Raw genomic sequence first — 24,369 nt, forward strand, 5'->3', positions numbered from 1 at the left:
TCCTCATCTGTGAAATGGGAATCATTACCAACTCCACAGGACTCAGAGGATGGAATAACACACTAGCATTTATTGAGCAGCTACCCATGTCAGGCCAAGAACTTTCCATTTTCATTTCCTTTCACCCCTAGGAGGTAGGAATTCTTCGCCTCCAGCACACACAGCAGCCTGGGCCAATCAAGTCTCTAGGATTCTCCAGGAACAGAAGCTCAACAGTGACAAACCGTGTCTGTAGCTGAGCCCCAGAAGTCGCTGGCCTGTGTTGGGTGTGAACGGATGTTAGGTGCCTCAAGTCAGCAACAGAGACCAACGGCAAGGGTAGGGATCTGAGTGCATTGTTAGAGCCTCGGGGTCTGGTCCAGGAGGCCAGCATTATTGACATTTTGTGATCTTGGAACGCTTCTCCCTGCAGCAGAGGGAGCATGAGAGGGGCCGGGAGACAGTGGGAGCACCCCCTCACTGTAATGAACACAAGTCCCGTAGGGGGCTGATGGAGCAGGGCCACCTCAATGGACCCACTTTCCCTTCTCAGCCCCTGATTTGATCAGGGCCACAGCTGCTGGCTAGCAGGGGTGGATGCTCCCCTGCCCACTTCCTGGAGGTCCCTCAATGTCCCCGTGAGTAGGGCTTGAGGAACAGGCCAGAGGTCTGGCCCACCTGGGGGCCCTGGGCATGGAGAAGGATTGGGGCCCAGGCACTTTGGTGAGGCCAGTGGAGGCCACAGTCCCACCCAGGGCCCTGCCCCAGCTACCTATGTTCACAATCCCCAGGCCAGGATAGAGATCCTCGCTGCCCTCTCTCCAGGAAGCCCTGCCCCGCCTCACCAGTGTCTGGGTCCCTCCCTGGGCCTGGGTTCCTGCAGGACCTGGCTTGGGCACCACCCTGCATCCCTGATTTCCACCTGTGAGCCTGGCCTGCCCATGTCCCCCACCCTTCTTCTGCCCCCTCTCCACCTGGGTCAGCGGCCCCCTGGAGGCGATAGGGCTGAGGCCTGTCCTTGAGCTAAGAATTCCTCCCCCAAAACCTGCCCCTTGCACTGGACAGGCAAGACTGCTGCTAAGGCAGTGATCTGGGGGCTGCAGGCCTTCCCCACCTTCACCCCCACAGAAGGGCCTGGGAAGGCAGGTCCGACCTTGCTTTATTGAGGGGGAACTCCAGATGAGGGAACCCACCTGTGCCCCTTCCTGACCGCCTCTCACAGCCAGGTTCAGGGTGCCCACATGCTGCCTGGGAACCAGGCCCACCTGGAGGCCTAGCTCTAGCACCTCCCGGCCATCCACACCAGCACCCATAGCTTTCAGCTCTGGGGCAAAGAGGGCAGCAAATCCCATGACCAAGGGGAGGGAGGGAGGCCCAGTCAGGATGCAGGCCTAGTCAGGATGGAGGTGGAAGCTTCCTCACTCTGACCTGGCTCTGCCATTCTCAAAACCAGAACACCCCAAGCCCAGGGCCCTCGCTGTGCCTGGGACCTAGCCTGTCCTCTCCGATTCTCAGTTAACTGCCTGCCTCCCTGGACCCATGGGCCGGTGACTTCGTGTGGGTCCCCCTGGGACACAGGCTCTGCCTTCTGCCCCCACCCATAGAGGCCTCAAGCCCTTCTGGCTTCCAGCAGGGAAAAGTAGAGGAAGGGCCAGCTCCAGGCCCCAGCCAGGGATGGCCCTGCCCCTCCATGCTCACTGAAGACTGCCTCTACCACCCCATGAGGTTAGAAAACAAAAAGCACTAAGGGGCGGATAGGCGGGGCCAAGTGACAGGCAGGGCAGCGAGGGTCAGGGCACTGCAAGGGGAAGCAGCGGTGTGTCTGAGTTCTGTGCAGAGATGCTGGGTGACTCAGGCCCAATGAGCCCCAGGTCAAACAGATTAAGGATGGAGTCAGCAATGATGCGGGCTGTGCGCTTCTGGTACCCGCCTGAGGTCACCATAAGGATGGGCACCCGGCGGCCACGGACCATCCGGAACACCAGCTCATCCCGCTTCACGATGCCCTGTTAGGGGAAGAGGAGGGTGACTCAGGCAGGCCAGACCCCCACGGTGTCAGGAAGTCCTGCTGCAGGGCTAGCCCTGCTCCAAACTGCTGTTGCTTCAGCCCATCTCCTCCCTGACATGAGGCCGCCCACCTTTCCTGCTGCTGCTAAGTCCATAGAGCAGACCCTCCCACGGCCCCAAGGGTCAGGACGTACCGCTGGGCTGATGGACAGCCCCCCAAGGCGGTCCCCCTCGAGGATGTCGGTGCCTGCATTGTATACCACCACGTCAGGCAGGTGCTCCTGGAGGGATTTCTTGATGTTCCTCTCCACCTTATCCAGGTACTCATCATCCTCTGTGCCCCACTCCAGCTCCACCTTCCGCCTGATGGCCTCTGGGAGAGAGACATGGATGGCCTCAATTTATAGAGAAGGGAAACTGAGGCTCAGGACAAGACTGTGGACACCAGGCAAGACTGGAAACTGGTCTGTCGGATTCAGCACTGCTCGGCCTCATTCCACCCAAAACTAAGCTGAAAAGAGCACCAAGAGCTGCAAAAAGGGGGACTCAAAGGAGAGAAGGGGCATTGAAGCTGAGACACTGCCCTGGGGGTGTGGAGATCTGTATTCGCAATGTCAGATTTCACTGCCTCCTCCGGGTCTTGCCTACACACATGGACACCCTGTCCTGCCCTTAAGCCCAGGCTCAGCACACGTGAGGTTCTGTTCGGAAACTGGTTCCTTGGGCCATACTAGCTGCTGACTTAGCCATACCAGACTCATCGCAACTGGTGCAAAAATGTCCCCTACCTGCAAAGGTGGCAGCCCTGTTTTTAAATCTCATCTGAGAGTCTCTGCCTTTTGATTGATGAGTTTAATGCATTTTCATTTTAACGATTATACATGAATTTCTTTCTTTCTTTCTTTTTTGAGATGGAGTTTCGCTCTTGTTGCCCAGGCTGGAGTGCAATGGCGTGATCTCGGCTCACCGCAACCTCCGCCTCCCAGGTTCAAGCAATTCTCCTGTCTCAGCCTCCCGAGTAGCTGGGATTACAGGCATGCGCCACCACGCCCGGCTAATTTTGTATTTTTAGTAGAGATGGGGTTTCTCCATGTTGGTCAGGCTGGTCTCAAACTCCCGACCTCAGGTGATCCGCCCACTTCAGCCTCCCAAAGTGCTGGGATTACAGGCATGAGCCACCACGCCCAGCCTATGTGAATTTATTTCTTATTTCGTACTTTCAAATTTATCCTATTTTTCTTTTTTTTCTTTCATCCTTTCCTGCTTTTTGCCAGACAGACGCATGTTTATTGGAAGGGTTATGTGATCTTGGGTGGGTCGAATGACTTCTCCAGGTCTCGGTTTCCTCATCTGTAAAATGGAAAGGATCACCTCACAGGGATGCTGTGAACCACTGCAGTGGCTTCTGCAGGGCCTAGCAGGCAGGAGACACTCAGGAGAGAGCCTCATCCACAAGGACACACCCAAGACGAGGGTAGGGGCAGCAGCTTACGCTTGGCAAAGCGGTCCCCGGGGTAGATGTGGCGGTTGTAGACATCCATGATGTACACACGCTTGTCGTCCATGAAGTCTCGCTCATGCCCATTGCCCTGTGGGGAGGTCACAGTAGCTGCCCTCGGGTAGGTGCCCTAGGCAAGGCTGGGGCTCCGCCACCCACCCCTCCGCTCAGGAAACTCCCCATTTGCCAGGGCAGCACGGCCTGCTCTCGGGGGCAGCAGGTCTCATGGCTGTTAAGGGGCAGAGCTGGGATTCAACCTTAAAACCAGGCCCCGACACCTTCTAGCATGGGCTTGAGCAAGCCCAGCCCTCTTAGGTTCCCTATCAGAGGAAGAAATCCTGCTCTGCCGCCCTCTCAAGTCTGTGGTGGGACTGGTTGGGATCAGGGATATGAAAAGCAAACTGTAAAGGACTGTCCACATGCGACCTGGCTCAGGAGTTCGGGGTCACAAGAACCCAAGACAGGGCCCCAACTAGCACAAAGCCACAGCAGTAATGGTGCGGGGGCGGTGCCTTCCGGAGCCCACCGGGTCCCCTCCCTGTCTGAACAGAGGCACTGGCCTCATTAGGGGTCCTGAGGAGGAGGTAACCCTCTGCTTTGACACTTTACTTCCTAGGCGCCGAGTTCTTAAATGGTGACCCCAGGTGCCTGAGCTAAGCTATGTGTGTGGGCATCCGCCTGAGGGGCAGGTGGCCAGTGCTCAGCAGCTCTGGGCAGGGGGCAGCGCCCCAAATTATTCGTAAGCAATGGGGACCCACAGAAGAGCTCTGCACACAAGAGCAGTCCCATCAGAGTGGGCTTCAGGAAGAGCCTCATGTGGGGGCAGTCAGGAGGAGGGAGGGAGGACTCTTGGGAGCAATGAGGAGGACCCGCTGTCCTGGATAGAGCAACAAAGACAGACCCTGCATTTGTAGCCCGAGAGACAGAAGACAGAAGCCGTGAGAGCCGTGGGGACATGAGGAGGGAGACTCTCCTGCCCCGGGGAGATTCTGGAACTGGGGGTGGCAGGTCCCCCAAGAGTCCAAGCCCCTGCAGGGCACTCACCTGATGGGCATCCAGATCAATGATGGTAGCCCTGGAGATGCCCTCCACACGCTCAAACAGAAACTGTCAGGGAGGAGAGGGTAGACATGAGGACCTGGGGTGGCCAGAGGACCCAGCCCTATAGCAACTCCCAGCTGGCTGGCAAGGGGCGGGGAGGGGGGCCTAATGCTTGTGGGTAATCAGGACACCCAGCAAAGATGTCACTTGCCAGGGAGAGCTGTGCAGCTCCAGCTGTGGGGCTCCATGTGTGCATGCAGGAGGTGGTCAGGGAAGGCTCCCTGGAGGAGGGGGCATGTCCTGTGCCCTGAAGGGTCATAGGTCAGGAGGTAAGTGGGTCATTCAGGCCCTGGATTTTCCCAGATTCCCTGGGAAATGTGTAGGGGTTAAGGAGAGAATCCCCACAGCCCTGGGACTTCAGTCCCCAACCTCTGCCTCATCCTACAAGGCCAAGTCCTAAATGTCCCTTCTTCCAGGAAGCCTTCATTGCCTCCTCCCCAGGAAGGTCTCCTGTGCTTCCCCCTTCTCCTAATGGCCTGCCTCCCCCTATCAGTCTATGTGCCCCATGAAAACAGGGACACATAGGAACAGGTCAGTCTGTTCCTGATGCCCAGCACGAGGCCAGGCACAGAGTGGCAGGGGAGTTGCGGGGCCCCACAGACCAGAGGCCAGCGCCAATTCTGCCCCTGCTAGCTGCATGCCCTCACCTCTGTGGGCGCCTGTCTGTCTGCGAGGATTCAGGGAGTGAGTCCTGGAGCACAGCGCGGGTTGGAGCATGCAGAGGTGCCAGGTGCTATCAGCACCATCATTCTTTCCACTCCCTACTCCCTTTGCCAGCCATGCCCTTCTTCCTACAACTTAATACGTGGCTATACAGCAGATCCTGGCCCTCTCTAGTCCCCTGGCTCTGTGGGAGGCTGGAATAACTCCCTTCCACCACAGGCAACCCTTCTAAGCAACATGGAAGAGGAGCAAGTGTCAGATCTGGATTCAGTTCCAGCCTGGCTGAACAACCCAGACAAGCCCCCTCCTTGCTCCAGCATAGGCCCCTTGTCTATAATTCAGGGTGAGAACAGTTAATTTGGAGCTATGGGGAGGATTTCAGGAGGGCTCTTGGAGGCGAGACCCCACTTGCTCATAGACACACCTTGATGGCGAGCGTGATGTCTGCATAGGCACAGAAGCCCCCGCCACGGTCGCTGGAGCAGTGGTGGAAGCCACCCCCTGCGGAAGGGCAGAGAGCGGTGCTGCTCAGAGCCAGGCTCCCAGGCTCAGTCCAGGAGCACCTCCATCCCTTCACCTCCCCCAGCTTCCTCCCTGCTCAGCTCTCAGGGACCTGTGCCTCGGACTCTGGGTTGGCAAACTAAGCTGAGTGCTGGGGCACGTCACCATCCCCAGGCCAGAAGGCAGCCGCATCTTCAGGGTGTCCCCAGCAAGTCCTCAGTGCCACTCACACCCCTAAGCAACAGAGAGCTCATCATTCCAGAGGCAGAAAGCTGCTCCTTGTCCCCACCAAGCTGGGCCTGCCTCCATGTGGCTCCCCACACCAAGAAGGAGTGGTGGTATGGGGGCCACGCGGACTCTGCCAGTGGCCAAAGGGGGTGGTCAGGAAGGGCACCCTCTGCTGGTCATGACTGCCTACAGCCACCAGGAGGGCCCTAGAGCCCGGGATCCATCACCCCTCAACCCTGAGACACAGCCTCAGAGCCCTAGGGCCCATAGAGACCCCTTCCCCTGCAGCCCCTGGGATGGCCTGAATTGCAGGGACCCTGTGAAATTGAGCCCAACAACTGCTCCGTCAGACAGTGTGCAGCTGGCCCTGTGGATACCAGGAACTTGCCTCTCCCACCCCCCAGGAGGCTACTGTTGGCTCGTAATGATGAGACGACAGCCACAGTAAACACCTGACTGAGCAACTGAGCTTGCTGAATGAAGACTCCCTCCAGCCCGACGAGGGGCATTAGTATCATCATCCCCATTTTACCAACGAGGAGACTGAGCCACAGAGGAGGTCAGCAACTTGCCCAGGGTCACACAGCCAGGTAATGGCAGAACCAGGATCAAACCCAGGGTGGATCGGGATCCAGGCTCTTAACCTCTACCAGGCAGTAACACCTGCCATGGGGAGGGCCATCCAGGCCCTCCTCGGAACCCTGCTGTAGACACGCAGGGCACAGATCACTCCCAGGTTTGTGCAGCAGAGTACCATAACATCATTACTATGCCAGACCGAATGCTAGGAACCTGGTAATACCAAGATGGAAGAGACCCAGCCCCTGCAGAGTGGGGCTCCCCTCAACTGCGCAGTGGCCCAAGGTGGACTCTCCCTTGCAGAGTTCAGAGCCAAAGGCTGGGGGACCCTGCTTTAGGGCTCTACACAAGCCAGTACGCATCTCTCCATGTCCATTTCCTCATCAGTGAGACAGGCCTGACAATTATGCCCAGCTCAAATAAGAGTCTGGGTGAAGGCCGGGTGTGGTGTCTCATGCCTGTAATCTTAGCACTTTGGGAGGCCGAGGCAGGCGTATCACCTGAGGTCGGGAGTTCAAGACCCAGCCTGACCAACATGGAGAAGCCCTGTCTCTACTGAAAATACAAAATTAGCCGGGCATGGTGGTGCATGCCTGTAATCTCAGCTACCCAGGAGGCTGAGGCAGGAGAATTGTTTGAACCTAGAGGCAGAGGTTGCGGTGAGCCGAGATCACGCCATTGTACCACTCCAGCCTGGGCAACAAGACAGAAACTCCGTCTCAAAAAAAAAAAAAAAGAGCCTGGTGAAAAAGAGCTTTGTAAACTGTCAAGTGCTGTGCCTCCAGGAGGGACAATTACAGGGACAAGGGAGCCTCCTCGTTGCGTGCAGCCCTCCCATGAGCCAATCTTGTGGGAGATTCAAGGGGGCTGGGGAGCTCGGGCACTCTGGACCCTTGAGAAAGTGGTGGTATTGACCCTGGATGTGCCCACCCAACCCAACATGACCACGCCTCTGTGGGCTGTCCTGGGCCCCAGGACACAGGTGGAGTCCTTCAGGAAGACACAAGGCAGGCTTCAAACCATGCTGAGCCGCCCAGGGATGGCACAGGCTCTCTGGAAGGGAGGAAGCTCCCTGCCACTGGAAGTGTGCAAAGGAGGGGCTGGGGAACCACCCGGGGACCTCCTTAGACAAGGATCTCACGTCAGATGGAGGCACTGGTCAGTCTCTCCCAGGTACTAGGAGGCTACACATCAACCTCCAGTCCACTCCACAAGGAGGCTAGGGTGACTTGGGAAAACCAGAGCTTCTGAATTCACAGCTGCCACCTCCAGGATCCTCCCGCCCTCCCCCAGCCCCCTTTCAGGCCAGTTCCACCAAGCCGGGCTGGACATTCCCAAGGACATTCCCAGCACTCACCCACATTGATGGCCCAGCCTCGCTCCACGGCCAGCTTCCCTGCCTTTGGAGACAAGCAGAGGGTGAGGGGGTGCAGGCAGCCGATCCACCAGTCATTCATTCACTGATTCATGCACTCATTCCAGAAACACTGCTTCTAGCCAGCTCTGGGGGAAGGATGAGCTGAGCTACAAGGTAGGGGTATAGAAGAAACTCCCTACCCCAAGCAACAGTCCAGGAAGTTAAGTGCCAGCTTGGCTGGCATATGAGATATACAGTGCATAAGCACCTTTGCAATTGTGCAAGGAAACTGGAAAAAATAAAAGTACTTATCATCCATCACATATGAGCTGACAATAATTTTGATATGGCTTTCAAAGGGAAAATAGGCAAAGTTTTGCTCATAGAAATACAGTAGACTGGGCCGGGTGCAGTGGCTCATGCCTGTAATCCCAGCACTTTGGGAGGCCGAGGCAGGCGGATCACTTGAGGTCAGGAGTTCAAGACCAACATGTTGAAACCCTGTCTCTACTAAAAATACAAAAATTAGCCAGGCGGGGTGGCATGTGCCTGTAATCCCAGCTACTCAGGAGGCTGAGGCAGGAGAATCACTTGAACCTAGGAGGCAGAGGTTGCAGTGAGCCAAGGTCACACCACTGCACTCCAGCCTGGAGGACAGAGCGAGACTCTGTCTCAAAAACAAACAAACAAACAAAAAAAGAAATACAGTAGACTAACTACTGAAATCTTCCAGGAAATCGTAATTTTGGGGATGGGCAGTAATATTCTACTAAGCTAAAAAAAAAAAGTACAAATTCACAAACATAACAGAACTGTAGGGGATCAGTAGGTAGTGATCCAGGGCTGGGTTAGATCCTCATACATTTGCATGTGAAACATTCCTCTATCTCCAAATAACTAGGCAGTCTGTGGCACATTTTTTTAAAAAAAACCACACACACAATGTGAAACCTAATTTTGCTGTGGGGATTCTTTGTTGCCACACCCACGGTGGGGGAGAGGTGGAGCCTTATTCATCACTGAAGTCATGGAGGGTGAGTTCTCCATCTTAATTTTGGGTGCATTAGGGCTGGGCGTGGTGGCTCAAAGCCTGTAATCCCAGTACTTTGGGAGGCCAAGGTGAGTGGATCATTTGAGGTCAGGAGTTCAAGACCAGCCTGGCCAACATGGTGAAACACCGTCTCTACTAAAAATACAAAAATTAGCCAGGCATGATGGCGAACACCTGTACTCCCAGCTACTCAGGAGCCTGAGGCAAGAGAATCGCTTGAACCTAGGAGGCAGAGGTTGCAGTGAGCCAAGATCACACCACTGCACTCCAGCCTGGGCGACAGAGCGAGACTCTACTCAAAAAAAAAAAAAAATTGGCAAGGGGGTGTGCATTAGAGCCATAGTGCTAGGATATCCACTTTTGTGGGTGGAGAGATATATACTAGCAATTACGGTAACAAATAGGAGGTCATAGGAGAAGGAACGATGAGAATTCTAATGTCTCAAGATGGGGAAAAAAGGCTTTTGGAGAAAGGGTCATTGTTGCCGAGCCTTGAGGAATATTTAGGATTCTGTTCAACTACTAAGTGGGAGGAGGGCATTCCAGGGCAAAGGAGGTGAGAAGGACCCTGGGGTGTGGGGGCCCCCAGCCCAGCCGTGTCCCCCCACCCCACCTACCATTATGGTTCCTCCTGTCTGGGTCCGAAGGGGCCTCAGCACCTTCCTCTGCACAAGGAAGTTGGGGAGGAAGATAACAGGGGGGATTTCTGTGATGGTAGCAACAGCAAAGGACCACTGCGGAAAAAGACACGGGCTGTTGGCCTCCGCTGCCCCACCCCGAGGCAACCCGTGAGAAATCGGTTCCCCGGGAAATGCCTTGAGGACAGTTTCCAGGTGCCCTTGGATGAACTCCCTGGTCAAGCACACTTCCTTTGGTAGAAAAGAGAGCCAGAGCCACAACCCTACCGGGCTCCTGACAAGCTCTGGGCTCAGTAAAGAGCAGTTTACACAATGCATTTCTTAAAGCTAGTTGGCCAGGGTTCCTCAGCGTTCTGAGGCCCTTGGCTGCCCTCTTGTGCCCAGAACAGGAGCTGCAGAGGGCTCCAAGTCAGCAGTGCAGGTCTAGGACTGCTTTGGGATAACAAATTGGTCTAGACCACCCACTGTACAGAAGGGGACACTGAGGCCTAGGCAGCGAGGATCTTCCCAAGGCCACACAATGAGTCACTGACAGAGCTGGGATGGGAGCCCTGGCCTCTTGCTCCCTCGCACTGCATTGCCTCTTCGTCCATTGGGAATCGGACCTTCCTGGCAAAAGGGATGCACTGCCCTCATCTCCAGCTGCTGAGGCTGGGGGGTCTAGGGTACCTGAAAGGTATCTGCACTAAGATCAGGACAGAGTGTGCCCTGTGACCTCCAAGTCCACCAGGTAAACATCCATGGCACTGGCTGCCCAGCTGCACCCAAACCCCAAGCCATCTCCTGGCTGAAAACGCATCCCTGCTCCCCACCCACGCTAGGCAGAGCCACCCACTTTGTAAATATTTACTAAGTGCCTGCTAGGTGCCCCAGGTGGACACTGGTGGGCCCATTCTCATGCCAGGACACTTGCAGACACTTATTTGAAGTGTGATGAGTGTGGTGATGAAGAGGAGAACTGGGTGGGGGTTATTAGAGAGGCTTTCTGGTAGGTGGTGGCATCTGCGGGAGGTAAAGTGTGAATACGAGTTATCCAGATGCAGAGGTCAAAGGAAAATGGTATCTGTGGGCAGAGAAGTGTGTCCATGATCCAGAGAAGGTGGGTGCAGCTGGAACAGGGCAGGCTGAGCTTATCACACAGGGCCTGGTCTGCTAGCACAGGCTCACACATTGTCGTCACAGCAGTAGGGAGCCATAGATGGTGCTGTCCCAAGCTGCTCTAGCTGCAGCAAGGAGAACCAATTAGGGGAACAAGAATAGAGAAGCAGCAGCCCCAGGGGAAGCGTGAGATAAGAAGGGTCTGGGGTGGTAAAAGGAGCAGATATTAGCATGCAGCATGCAGGGACAAGGGGTAGAGGGCCCAGGTGTCGGGTCTGGGGCCTGTGAGGGTAATGGCACTTGGAGGTGAACCTGAAGCAGGGTACAGGGGTGGCACTAGGTTCTGCTCTCCATGGGCCAAGTCAGCCCCTGGGGCAGCCAGGTGAGACAGCTGAGGTTTAAATGAGGCTGGAGCTCAGAACAGGGGTGGGAGAGTGGGAGGTGAAGGGCTGGGTTGGGACTGCAGGCTTCCCATGCTGAAGGGCAAGGCCTAGACAGAGAACCCCTGGGGACGATCAAGGGCTTCCCTGGGACAGGGTGAGGTGTGGAAAGACCTGAGGTGCAGTGCTCAGGAGGCCAGGTGGAGAGAGGGTGGCTGGAAGGAGCGGGTGGAGGGAGGCACCAAGCTGCAGAGACATTCCATGAGAGGAAAGTGGGAAGTGTGGCCATTGCATTCACCAACCAGGAGGAGGAGTTTTAGGATGGGAGAAACACGAGCATGTTCAATGACAGAGAGCAGGCAGCAGGCAGGGAGAGGGTGGCCAGGGATGGGTGTGATGGCAGAGGGGGGACGAACCTCAGAGGGCCAGGAGGTGCTGTAGCCAGGCCACTTGGGGCCGGACAAAAGGCAGGACACATCCTAGGTCAGGCCCCAGGAGGGGCCTCATGGCTTAGGCCCTGGCCACCAGGGGAGGCTTCTGTCATAGTCCTGGGAGTGCCAGGCACCCAGCCTGCCCACACTGCTGGGGAATGCCCGTGGCCACTGGCCCAGGCCTGCAAGGGCAGCTGAAGGCGGGGGAAGCTGGCATCACTCCCTCACTCTGGTAGAGAAGCCAGTGAGCAGGGTCCCACTTGTGGTCGGGAAGGAGAGGTGCCCATGGGGCACCACTTCCATAAGCCCAGGCCCTCTGGTGGTAACATGGAGGCATCACAGGGCCTGGGAAGGGGTGGGAGTGTAAGAGCTGGGACCAGCACAGCCAGACAGCTGCAGGACACACCCATGAGTGTATGTATGTATGTGCATGTGTGTTGTGTATACGTGTGTGCACAGGTATGTCCGTGTGTGTGTGTGCATGTGTGTATGTTGCTGGACAGACCCAGAGAAAGGAAGGTCCCTGCCCGAGGTCATCAGCTCCTCTTGTTCACCACACTCATTCCACTGCCCAGCACAGGCCCCGCATGTGGCCGGCATGGAACCATGGTTTTCCATGAATGAATGAGCAAACAAATGAGCTGCTGAAGGAGCACATGGAGTCACAGCCTCCCTCCCTCCCTGGGAAGTCAGCAGGGGACAGAGACTGGAAGACAATGCAGCCGAGAGCCCAGCATGGACACAAACCACGAGAAAGGCATTCTCTCGTGTGCTCCACAGCCACGGGTCTCGCACAGCACTCCTCGAGAAGGCTTCCACTGGCAAGTCGTTTGGGAAGCACAGCTTATGCCGCCGGCCTCCTGGAGATTCGCAGCACACCCTAGCATGCTAAAGGCTCTGAGAAGTTCTGCAGCAAATAATCCATTCTAACTTTCCTCCCCCAAGATGTCAGAAGATCTGCCTGCCCTCTTTGCTTTTTAAGTCACACACACTAACCTTCTGCAAAACTGTAGTGGCATGGGACCTCAAAGAGGTTCCTTGGTATCCTCCACAGACCGGGCCTGACCTGGTCCAGGGGCCAGGTGCAGCCACCCAGGAGCATGCATGGGACTTGGCCAGCAGGACCAGCCCCCACAGGAGAAAGTATGTGTGTCTGCTGTGCCAACGTTGGCGAGACGAGCCCCTCAGCGGAGCAGCAGGCTTTGGACAGTGAAAAGGAGGCTGGCACTTGGGCCTTCTCCTGGTGCAGCAGTGGTTTCTGCACAAGGCAGTGATGCGGTTGCCAACACCCTAGACCAGCACCATCCAATCCAGTGGCTGCCAGCCACAGGTGGCTACTTACGAATGACTGTAAATTCATCAAAATTTTAAAAATTCAAGTTTTGTTCCTCAGTTATACTCTCCATATTTCAAGAGCCACGTGTGGCCAGTGGCGACTGCACTGTACAGAACAGATCTGAGCATTTCCATCATTGCAGAAGGTTCCACATGGCAGTGCCGCTCTAGGAAAAACCACCCATCAGTGGCCAAGGTGAGAAATAAACAGAGTGGGTGGGACGGACTAGTGGCGGGGCCCTGGGTGAGGGGAGGAGAGGGAAGAGGGCCCGGGCTAGAGCAAGCTCTATGTGGTCAGAGGAGGTGGCAGGTAGGAGGAGCTCAGGGCACCACCAGGTGACATCTGGAGATTCACTTTCTGACCAACACTTCCAGGGATAGCCCCCGAGGGAGCTGTGGGTGGGGTGGGTGGGGGGTGCTGCACTGCTGACAGATACCTTATCTGGGACACACAGCACGCTGCGGTGGGACTGCCCAGATCTGCCAGCAGGTCAGGCTCCCTGATAGTCTCGCCCTGGGCACTGTGGGCGAGGCTAGGACTGGGGTGGGTGAGGCTAGGACTGGGGTGGACAGGCTCAGAAGGTCCCCAGAGTCAAATTGGTCCAAGTCTGGGTTCTGCCACTGGCTATGTGAATTTAGAATTCACTTCTCTATGCCTCTGTCTCATCTACAAAACAAGGCTTTGGATGAGGACTTAGAAGTGGAAACCAGTCAGAGAGGCCTGTCCTCGCCATCTAATCTAAAATCCCCCCACCCGGCCAGGCTTGGTGGCTTACGCCTGTAATCTCAGCACTTTGGGAGGCCGAGGCAGGTGGATTACTTGAGGTCCAGAGTTCGCGACCAGCCTGGCCAATGTGGTGAAATCTGGTGTCCATTAAAAACACAAAAATTAACCGGGCATGGTGGCGGGTGCCTGTAATCCCAGCTACTCAAGAGGCTGAGGCAGGAGAATCGCTTGAACCCAGGGGGCGGAGGTTGCAGTGCACCGAGATCGTACCACTGCACTCCAGCCTAGGTGACAGAGTGAAACTCTGTCTCAAAAAAATTAAATAAAATACTCCCACCTGGGGCCCCCTGGAGCCACCTTGGCTTCATCTTCCCAGATAGCACTTCTCTCCCTGCTACAGACTGTCCCGATTAGTATCTATCTCCCTCAAAAGGATGCCAGCTCCAGGAGGACAGCACGCCTCTGCTCACTGCTGTGCAGACAGTGCTGAGGCCATGCCTGGCACACAGTAGGTGCTGGCCATGCATGCCGTTGATCCCCTTTTCTGACTGGTGCACCAGAGCCCTTCTCCTGATGGAAGCCACCTCACCTGCACCATCCCGGGAGAGCCATGACTGACAAGGGCCTCTAACAGCCAGGCCACATGCTTCTGGGCAGGGCAACCCTGTGGTGACATTCACGCCCCAGAGATCATGGAATCAGGCTGAGGCCACACTTCCAAACCCACATCTGTGCCCAGCTGCTCACTCTGCCCACTCCCCACTGCCTGTGCCTCTTGCAGGTTTCATCTGAAATCACCTACACCATCTCAGCTCTGCTTCTAGGGATGTGGTTATCAGACCAGCAGCATCCACAGCACTTGAGAATGTATTAGAAATGCAGATTCCCAGTCTCTACCCAAGACAACGTGGATCAGAAACTCTGGGAGGGGCCCAGCCATCTGCTGGAACAAGCCCTCCAGGTGTTTCGGATACTTGCTCGGGTTTGAGAGCCACCATTCTAGGGAACCCAACCTAAGGCAGTGCTGGGTGAATGAGCACACTTGTGAGCATGGGAGGTCTGCCCCAGACTGACACCACCACCTGCCAAAGGGCATGGCCTGCATGTAGCCAGCTATGAGGGCCCCCATACCTTGTCAGCCTCTGAGGGACCCCACAGAGAGCAGGACATGACTGGGGCTGGCCACATCTCTGGGACCTACTGCCCCATCCACTCAGCTCCACAAGCCTCCACCTTCCAGACACCTGGTTTCCTCAGGCGGACCCGCTACCCTCAGGTTCAAACCAAGAACTGCTCTCAGGGAAGAGCTAGGCTGCAAACCCTCTAGGGCCCCCACTGCTTGTTTTCGGTGGGTCCTTTCTACCAGTAGAAGGGGAGCAAAAGCAGATAAGGGGAAAACACGATCTCTCAGTTGACGCACAAAAAGCCTTTGACAAAATTCAATGGCCTTTCGTGATAAAATCACTCAACAAACTAGGAACAGAAGGGAACTCCCTCAACATGATAAAAGGCATTAAAAAATTTAACCCCACAGCTGACATTATACTCAACCGTAAAAGATTGAAAGCCCTCTGTCTAAGATCAGGAACAAGAAAAAGATGCCTGCTCCACTACTGCTATTTAACATAGTACTGGAAGTTCCAATCAGAAGAATTAGGCAAGAAAAATACATAAAAGCCATCCAAATTGGAAAGGAAGCTACCTCTCTTCACACACGGTATGATGTTATATATAGAGGATCCTAAAGAATACACATACACACACACACACACACACACAAAACTATTAAAGCTAAGAAACAGGGCAGGCGCAGTGGTTTATGCCTGTAATCCCAGCACTTTGGGAGGCCAAGGTGGGCAGATCATGAGGTCAAGAGATCGAGACCACCCTGGCCAACATGGCGAAACCCCGTCTCTACTAAAAATACAAAAATTAGCTGGGCATGGTGGCGTGCACCTGCAGACCCAGCTACTTGGGAGGCTGAGGAAGGAGAATCGCTTGAACCGGGGAGGTGGAGGTTGCAGTGAGCCGAGATCGTGCCACTGCACTCCAGCCTGGTGACAGAGAGAGACTCTGTCTAAAAAAAAAAAAAAAATGCTAAGAAACAAATTCAGCAAAGTTGTAGGATACAAGATCAATACAAAAAAATCAACTGATTATTGTATATACTAGCAATGAACAATCTTAAAAGGAAATTAAAACAATTTCATTTATAATAACATCAAAAAGAATAAAATGCATGGGAATAGATTTAACCAAGAGGTGCAAGATTTGTCCATTGAAAGCTACAAAACACTACTGAAAGAAATTAAAGACACAAATAAATGGAAAGACATCCCATGTTCATGGATTGAAAGACCGAATATTGTTAAGATGGCAAAACTCCCCAAAGCAATTTACTCAATGGAATTCCTGTCAAAATCCCAATGGCCTTTTTTGCAAAAAATGGAAGTTGATGCTATAATTCACATGGAATCTCAAGAGACCTCAAACAGCCAAAACCATCTTGAAATAGAACAAAGTTGGCCGAGCACGGTGGCTCACACCTGTAATCCCAGCACTTTGGGAGGCAGAGGCAGGCAGATCATGAGGTCAGGAGTTTGAGACCAACCTGACCAACATGGTGAGACCTCATCTCTACTAAAAATAGAAAAATTAGCTGGGCGTTGTGCCAGGCACCTGTAATCGCAGCTACTCGGGAGGCTGAGGCAGGAGAATCACTTGAAACCGGAAGGCGGAGGTTGCAGTGAGCCGAGATCACACCATTGCACTCCAGCATAGGCAACAAAGCGAGACTGCATCTCAAAAAAAAAAAAAAAAGAACAAAGTTGTGGCTCCAAAGCCACAATAACCACAGTAAGCCAAAGTAACAATACCAAAATAGTGTGGTATTAACATAAGAACAGACATATAGATTAAATGAATAGAATTGGTGGGGCGCAGTGGCTCACACATGCCTGTAATCCCAGTACTTTGAGAGGCTGAGGTGAGCAGATCACTTGAGGTCAGGAATTTGGGACCAGCCTAGCCAACATGTTGAAACCCCATCTCTACCAAGAAACATAAAAATTAGCCAGGCATGGTGGCACACGCCTGTAGTCCCAGCTACCTGGGAGGCTGAGATGGGAGAATGGCTTGAACCCAGGAGATGGAGGTTGCAGTGAGCTGAGATGGAGCCACTGCACTCCAGCCTGGGCTGTCGAAAGAGTGCAACCCTTTCTTAAACAAACAAACCAAAAAAAAAATGGATAGAATTGAGAGTCCAGAAATAAATCCATACATCTATGGCCAGTTGATTTTCTACAAAGGTACCAAGACCATTCAGCGGGGTAAAAACAGCCTAACAAATGCTACACGAGTGCAGAGTCAGGCATGAGGCCCAGGCAGGGGTTGGGGGGCAGAATGGGATGAGGCAGGGGAGACAGTGGATGTTACACAGCACACACAGAATGACCAGGGAAAAGCAGCCTGAGAAACCTGAAGGACTCTCTAGGGCAGTCTCTGGGTGCCCACAGCAGAGGAAGGAGAAAAGAAACATTGCAGATATCTGCAGGGAGGTGGGCGATGTTCCTGAGCTGCAGCCCTAGGTGCCAGATGATGTCTGAAATGGGCTTGGGTCCCACCTGGGCAGCAAGGGCATGTCACACCATATCACCCTCCTGCTGAAAACCCTCTTGTGACTGTCAAAGGTCCCTGGAACAAAATATACACTCCTCCCACGGCCTGCAAGACCTAGTGTGGCCTGGGGCTCTGGCCTCCCTGACTGCACCGTGTGTGAGCCACAATGTTTTATTCCCTTCCATCTGACCTCCCAAGCATTCTTCTCCCCTTTGGGAGATCAAGTCCCCTCCACTCTCCAGGCCTGGGATTCTGAAACATTCTTCCTTCAAAGCTATACACGAGGGCCAGGAGCGGTGGCTCACGCCTGTAATCCCAGCACTTTGGGAGGCCGAGGTGGATGGATTGCTTGAGGTCAGGAGTTCAAGACCAGCCTGGCCAACATGGTGAAAACTCCGTCTCTACTACAAATACAAAAATTAGCTGGGTGTGGTGGTGGGTGCCTGTAATCCTAGCTACTTGGGAGGCTGAGGCAGGAGAATCGCTTGAACCAAGAGGCAGAGGTTGCAGTGAGCTGAGATCACGCCACTGTACTGGAGCCTTGACAACAAAGCGAGATTCCTTCTCAAAAAAAAAAACTCTACATGAGTATCACCTGCGCCTTTGTTTAGTCTCAACTCAAATTATCACCTCCTCTGTGAGGCCCTCCCTGACCATCCAATTACCCTCTATTTTTCACTTTCTTCATAGCCCTTGGTGCTCTCTAAAATGCTCTTGGGTGGTTGCTTCCTTAATTTTAATCTTCCACAACTCAAATGCAAATCCATGGTGGCAGGGAGCCTTGCTGTCTTATTCTCTCTGTACTCAGCACACAGTTGGCATTCAATACAGATGCGTTGAATGACTGACTTTTTGTTTGTTTGTTTTGTTTTGAGACGGAGTCTCACTCTGTCGCCCAGGCTGGAGTGCAGTGGCGGGATCTCAGCTCACTGCAAGCTCCGCTTCCCGGGTTCACGCCATTCTCCTGCCTCAGCCTCCTGAGTAGCTGGGACTACAGGCACCCACCACCGCACCCGGCTAATTTTTTGTATTTTTAGTAGAGACGGGGTTTCACCATGGTCTCGATCTCCTGACCTCGTGATCCGCCTGCCTCGGCCTCCCAAAGTGCTGGGATTACAGGTGTGAGCCACAGCGCCCGGCTTAACTACTTCTTCATCTTTTTTTTTTTTTTGAGATAGAGTTTCACTCTTGTTGCCCAAGCTGGAGTGCAATGGTGCAATCTCGGCTCACTGCAACCTCTGCCTCCCAGGTTCAAGAGATTTTCCTGCCTCAGCCTCCCGAGTAGCTGGGATTACAGACATGCGCTACCATGCCTGGCTAATTTTGTATTTAGTAGAGACAGGGTTTCTCCATGTTGGTCAGGCTGATCTCAAACTCCCAACCTCAGGTGATCAGCCCACCTTGTTCTCCCAAAGTGCTGGGATTACAGGCGTGAGTCACCGCACCCGGCCTACTTCTTCATCTTAATAGGTGCTGTAGAAACCATCATGTTTCTCCCTTTGCTCTGGCTGCCAGAGAGCTCCAAGCCAAATATGCAGCTGGATCACCATCTTGGTTAACTTTTTCAGTTAACCTGAAATTCTGAATTATCCTCCTACCCTCGACCTCAGTTTTCTACTTGGGACTCTACCTGTTAATACTTTTGTTATTTTTTTTAAGAGACAGTCTCACTCTGTCATACCAGCTAGAGTGCAGTGGTGCAATCATAGCTCACTACAGCTTCAAACTCCTGTGCTCAAGGTCTCCTGCCTCAGGCTCCCAAGTAGCTAGGACTACAAGTGCATGCCACTACACCCAGCTATTTTGTATTATTATATATCACATAGTAAGCTGCTTTCAGGCTTTTGGGGGACCAAGGCCAGGCATGCAGCCTGCCCTACACAGTTCCCCTGAAGGCCCTTCAAATGGGTGGGACCCTGGAGCCTAGGCCCCCCACCCCCAGCCTGGTTCACTCACACCCTGGCCCCATTCTGTTTTGGTTTCTCCCTGCCCCAGCTGAGCACCTCCTGTCCCTTCCTTTCCCTCACCCTCGGGACTCTGGCAGGCATGTCTCCTGGCCCAGCCCTAGGCTGTGGACTGTGACCACGCATGCCTGGGCCCCAGGAAACCAGGGCAGCCAAGCACTGGGCTTCCTGCCAAGGCCTCACACCCCTCTCTCTCCCAGGAGCCAGGTTTCAACCTCTTCCTGGTAATCCTTCATGTGCTCACACTGTCGTGGCCCTATCTAGAATTCTCACACCTCAGGCTGGAATGGGGGAGCAGGGAGGCAGCAGCCCTGACTGGGAACCTAGAAGACTGGACTGGATGACCTGCCAGGGGTCTCCCCGAGGCCTGGCCAACTTCCCAGGTGACCTTGAGCACAGCCTCTTTCTGGACCTAGGCTTTTCCAACTGTGGAGCAGAGGAGCCTGCTGGCCTCAGGCATCCACTGTGGCTCTGAGTCTAAGGTGAGCTCAGCCAGGGACCTGGGGGTCGGGGCTCCCACATTCTTGGGGCAGATAACCTGAGGCATCCCTGACCCCACCCCCACCAAGGCAGGCTGGCAGTACCAGATTCCAATGCAAGCCCCTGCCCCAACCTCCCCTCTGTTCCCACAAAGAGCACTGAACTGAATGCCTCAGCCCTCAGAACTTCAGCCACTAATGGGAGCTGTGTCCTTCCCTGGAAAGAGGTCACAAGCAGGCAGCTAGTGTGCCCAGTTCGGTCTACAGGTGGGCTTTTACAATCTTATAATCAGTGCCACATTAAGAAATCAGGGCCGGGTGTGGTGGCTCACGCCTGTAATTCCAGCTCCTTGGGAGGCTGAGGCAGAAAAATTGTTTGAACCTGGGAGGCGGAGGTTACAGTGAGCTGAGATCGTGCCACTGCACTCCAGCCTGCTCAACAAGAGCAAGACTCCGTCTCAAAAAAAAAAAATCAGGAAATGTCACTTAATAATCTGGATTCCTGGCTCCTCTTTGAAGACCAGGTGCTCCGGCCATGCCAGGCCCACAGTGGAGCTGAGTAGCAGCCCCTTGGGAAGGGACAGGAGTTCTCCAGTTCACCCCAGACTCTACCACCGGCCCTCCCACTTGTTTCTCTTCTCTGCTGAGCCCTGAGGGTTTCAAATTAGTTTTTAGACCAACAATTTTCAACAAAACTTCAGCAGAAGTACTTAGACCAGAGTCTTAAACTTCAGCCTAATGTAAAAAATAGGGTGGGCGCGGTGGCTCATGCCTGTAATCCCAGCACTTTGGGAGGCCGAGGTGGGCAGATCACTTAAGGTCAGGAGTTCGAGACCAGCTTGGCCAACACGGCGAAACCACGTCTCTACTAAAATACAAAAAAAAATTAGCCAGGCATGATGGCACACGCCTGTAATCCTAGCTACTCACTCAGGGGGGTGAGGCAGGATAATTGCTTGAACCCAGAAGGCGGAGGTTGCAATGAGCCGAGATCACGTCACTGCACTCCAGCCTGGGCGACATTTCAAAACAAAAACAAACAAAAAAAATGAACAAATGAACAAAATAGACCAAAGTGAAAGAGCTATGTATGGTTGGAGGAGGACAGGGGCTGGGGTCTCTGAGGCCTGTCGACAGAGCACAGCTTGAAAGTCATAACGTAGAAGCCTGAAATTCTATGAAGGCTTTCATACGCCCTGGAGAAGGGGAGGTCACCACCCTCAGAGTGGCCTGGCCCAAACTGAGGTCTGCCGTTTTATGACCTCTCTCCTTCTCTTGGGACCACAGACTCCCATGTTCCTCCGACACTAGGGACATGAATGGGTGCCCTGTGAGACTGTGCTTCCCCAGGTTGAGCCACATCCTGCCTCTGGCCACTCCTGGCCAGCAGCCCCCTGCCCCAGGCCCGCAGCCCCCCAGGCCCGACATCCTGTACCTTGAGCTCATTAAGATAGCGCCTCGTGTGCACCACCAGCAGGTCCTCCTCCGAGGCCTCCCGCGCCTCCACCAGCATGCTGTCAGACAGAAGCTTCTCTTCTGAAACCACAGAGGGAGCACCCTGCTTCCCCACTGACCTCAAGGCCATGGCCAGCCCCAGACCCTCCCACAGGCTGCAGACTTGGCCTGTGGCAGCCCCTGCCCCAGGGGTAGGTAGGCACTGCTGGCCTGTGGGCCTTCTGAGAAGGGGCAGCCTCCCCAGCCATTGTGGACAGTGGCCAGTCCCTCTGGCCAGGGAGCACTGAACATTGTACACACAGCAATCCCCATGTTTCCCAAGCCACTGATAGGCACAAGGAGAGCTCAGGTGTGCCAGACAACCTTCAGGGGCAGGTGGCACAAGGGTCAGGGATGTTGACCCTCAGAGTGAGAAAAACTCTTCTTAGGAATTCTCCCTCCACCTTCCCCCCTCTTTTTTTTAATTCTTTTAAAGAGACAGGGTCTTGGCTAGGTGTGGTGGCTCACGCCTGTAATCCCAGCACTTTGGGAGGTTGAGGCAGGTGGACTGCTTGAGCCCAGGAGTTCAAGACCAGCCTAGACAACATAGTGAGACCTCATCTCTACAAACTATCAAAAAAATGAGGTGGGAGGATCACTTAAGCCAGGGAAGTTGAGGAGGCAATGAGCCTTGATTCCACCACTGCACTCTAGCCTGGGTGATGGGAGTGAGACCCTGTCTCAATAAATAAATAAACAAATAAATAAATGTAAGACAAGGTCTTGCTCTGTAGCCCAGGCTGGAGTGCAGTGGCACAACCATAGCTCACTGCACCCTCAAACTTCTGGGCTCAAGTGATCCTCCTGCCTCAGCATTTCAAGTAGCTAGGACTATAGGTGCATACCACCACCCCCAGCTAAGTTTTTTATTTTTATTTTTGTAGAGACAGGGTCTTGCTATGTTGCCCAAGCTAGTCTCAAACTCCTGGCCTCAAGTGATCCCCTAGCCTTGGCCTCCCAGAGTGCTGGGATTACAGGCATGAGCCACTGCGCCCAGCCTCCCACTACCTTCTGATGATATCACAGGAGGCTCATTGTGGCATGGCCTCACAACACCTGCCTGTGCTTTGCTCATCTTCCGTTCAAACCACCAATCAGTCTCACAGCCTGCAGGCAATAGTAACCAGCCTGGATTGAATTATACTGTTGTTTTCATTGCATTTATTTTTTTACCATGACCTATTTATGGCAAGTGAAACTGCCTTTTCCCATTTTGATGACATAATGTTTCCTTTTAAAACAAGTTTAAGTGAATTTCCCACCTAAATCAGGCCCCTCGATTACAAACCACAGTTAAAACGATGTGCTCTTCAAAGCATCATTTTGTTCAGGCGGATGAGCCCTAAAGGTAGGGCGCCTGGAGCTCTGAGTTCCAAACCCAACTCCGCCTCTTAGTAACTGTGTGACTGTGCGCATGTTTCCTAATCTTTCTGGGACACAATTTCCCCCATCTGTAATCAAGGGAGGTGCAGTGGAGGTGCTCTACCTCCTGACTCTCTGAACCTTAGGGAATGGACTCCTCCAAGCTTCACCTTCCCTGTGCCCATCAGTAATCAGCTACCTTTCCACTAGGCCTCTTGGGCAGAGGCAGGACTTAGGTCCACAGGATGGGAAGCCAGGGAGAGTCTGAGTCAGGGACATCATATCGTGCTTAGCAGTCTGTGTTGGAAAAATCATTTTGGGCGGAGGTATGGGTGGAAGGCCGTCCGAGGGCTGAAACTGAAGATGGGAGAGAGCCTGAGGCTTATGTTGGGGATGAGGACGGAGAGGACAGGTGGGTTGGAGGAAGGAGATGAGAGTCCAAGGGGGGCCTTCCATACCTTTTAGGAAATTGATCACTTTGCCCCATTTTCCGGCATCAAAGGGATGCAGCTTCTCCAGGCCCATGAAGGTGATGTTGTAGCGCGGCGAGTACACGATTGGCCAGCGTGTCTCTGGCACATGCTGGTACAGCTGGGTCGTGTGTAGCCTACCGTGTGGAAAAGGACAGACGCACAACTGGCGCAACCTCGGCAGAAAGCAGCTCCCTCCCGAGCCCGCCTGGACTGACCCACCAGCCTTTGCCCAGCACCACTAGCTCCTCAGCCACAGACAAGGGCCGCTCAACAACAGCTGCTTACACTGGCTGTCTTTCCCCGAACCCAATTCCAATCCAGTTCCCACAGCAGCCTCGGGGGCAGGCACCACAATCGCACCAGAGGCTCAGAGAGCAGACCAGGTGTGCCCAAGGTCACAGTGCAGGTCTGTGGAGAAGCAGGCGTGCACTCAGGTGTGTCTGGCTACAAGGCCTCCGCGCATCACCTCTGCACTGTAATAAACGCCCCCACAGCTGTGTGGCACAAGGCTTCGACTGCAAAATGTGTGGCTGTTGTGAGGACTCAGAGAATGCAACTGAGGAGCTGAGCACAGCAAGCACTCAGAAACGCAAGTCGGGACCCAACCGGAGCGAGGGCGGGGGGCGGGGATCCCCTGGCCCCGCTGCGCGGCTAACCCTTCCCATCACACCCTGGCAGTCGTCACCCAGAAACAGAAATCCGCCCCAGTGGCTGCCTCCGTGGGGGCGTCCGCGCAGCCAGGGGGCTGGGCAGCGCAGACGTCAGACCCGCGCATGTCGCCCGACCGCTCCGGGTCCGGGCCCGGGCCCGAGGCCGGCGCGCGTCCCTCGGGCCACCGAGCAGGGGCGCGGGGCTGGCCTGGCGCGCCGGGAGGGCCTGGCAACACCCGTCCCGAGCGTCCCTCACCCCTCACCCGCAAACCTGGGCCCTTAGCTGGCGCGCCCGCCCGGCCGTCCCCGCCCTCGCCCTAGCGCGCCCGCCCACCGGGACCCCTGGGAGCCCACCCCTGCCCTCGCCCCGCGGCACTCACATCCCGGGGCCGGCCCTCCCAACGCTGGCCGCAGCTCCGCGACCGGGCGGGGCGGGGCGGGGCGGGGCGCGGGTGGGGCCAGCCCAGGACACGCCCCCGGGCTTAGCCGCGTCCTCTAGGGGCGGAGCTCTGGCCGACTTGGCCCGCCCCGCCAGTGTCTGCGTCACAGAGGGCCCGCCCGCAGGAAGGCCACCCCCAACGCCCATCAAGCCCGAAGTCCCGCCTCCGCAGGCAAATACCCGGCGGAATCCCGCCTGGCTCGGAAGCTCCGCCCCCTGGCGGGAGGGCCGCGCGGGTTTCGGCCGCGCGGGTTTCAGCCCCGCGTCGCGGAAGGGGCGCGACCACCGTAGGTCTTGTTCCTGCGCTCCGCAAGCTG

The 24,369-nt window shown here is 54.9% G+C and overlaps 1 protein-coding gene across 5 annotated transcripts; it reads right to left on the reverse strand.

The window, feature by feature from the left end:
• Positions 1-50: 50 nt before the first annotated feature.
• On the reverse strand, positions 51-24,369 carry HDAC11 (histone deacetylase 11). Of its 5 annotated transcripts, XM_063630701.1 has the most exons (11): positions 23,994-24,054; positions 22,949-23,097; positions 21,070-21,170; positions 9,582-9,698; positions 7,914-7,956; positions 5,673-5,749; positions 4,529-4,591; positions 3,479-3,575; positions 2,181-2,359; positions 1,910-1,985; positions 51-257 (listed from the first exon to the last, which is right to left on the reverse strand). In XM_063630701.1, coding segments are annotated over exons 1-11 (984 nt in total). In that variant the 5' UTR covers positions 23,996-24,054; the 3' UTR covers positions 51-177. The 5 variants fall into 5 exon arrangements, with proteins under 5 accessions (XP_063486771.1, XP_055115744.2, XP_055115742.2 ...); XM_055259769.2 differs by lacking the exon at positions 23,994-24,054 and adding an exon at positions 24,233-24,369 and having other exon boundaries at positions 51-1,985; XM_055259767.2 differs by having other exon boundaries at positions 51-1,985.

The sequence above is a fragment of the Symphalangus syndactylus genome, chromosome 21, assembly GCF_028878055.3.
Source record: "Symphalangus syndactylus isolate Jambi chromosome 21, NHGRI_mSymSyn1-v2.1_pri, whole genome shotgun sequence".
In the NCBI taxonomy this organism is placed as follows: domain Eukaryota; kingdom Metazoa; phylum Chordata; class Mammalia; order Primates; family Hylobatidae; genus Symphalangus; species Symphalangus syndactylus.

Coding starts and splice junctions, on each gene's coding strand:
- HDAC11 (XM_055259767.2), bottom strand. Junction 9,699..21,069: donor GCTATCTTAATGAGCTCAAG/GTACAGGATGTC, acceptor CTTTTTCCGCAG/TGGTCCTTTGCTGTTGCTAC. Junction 5,750..7,913: donor AGGCTGGGCCATCAATGTGG/GTGAGTGCTGGG, acceptor GCCCTTCCGCAG/GGGGTGGCTTCCACCACTGC.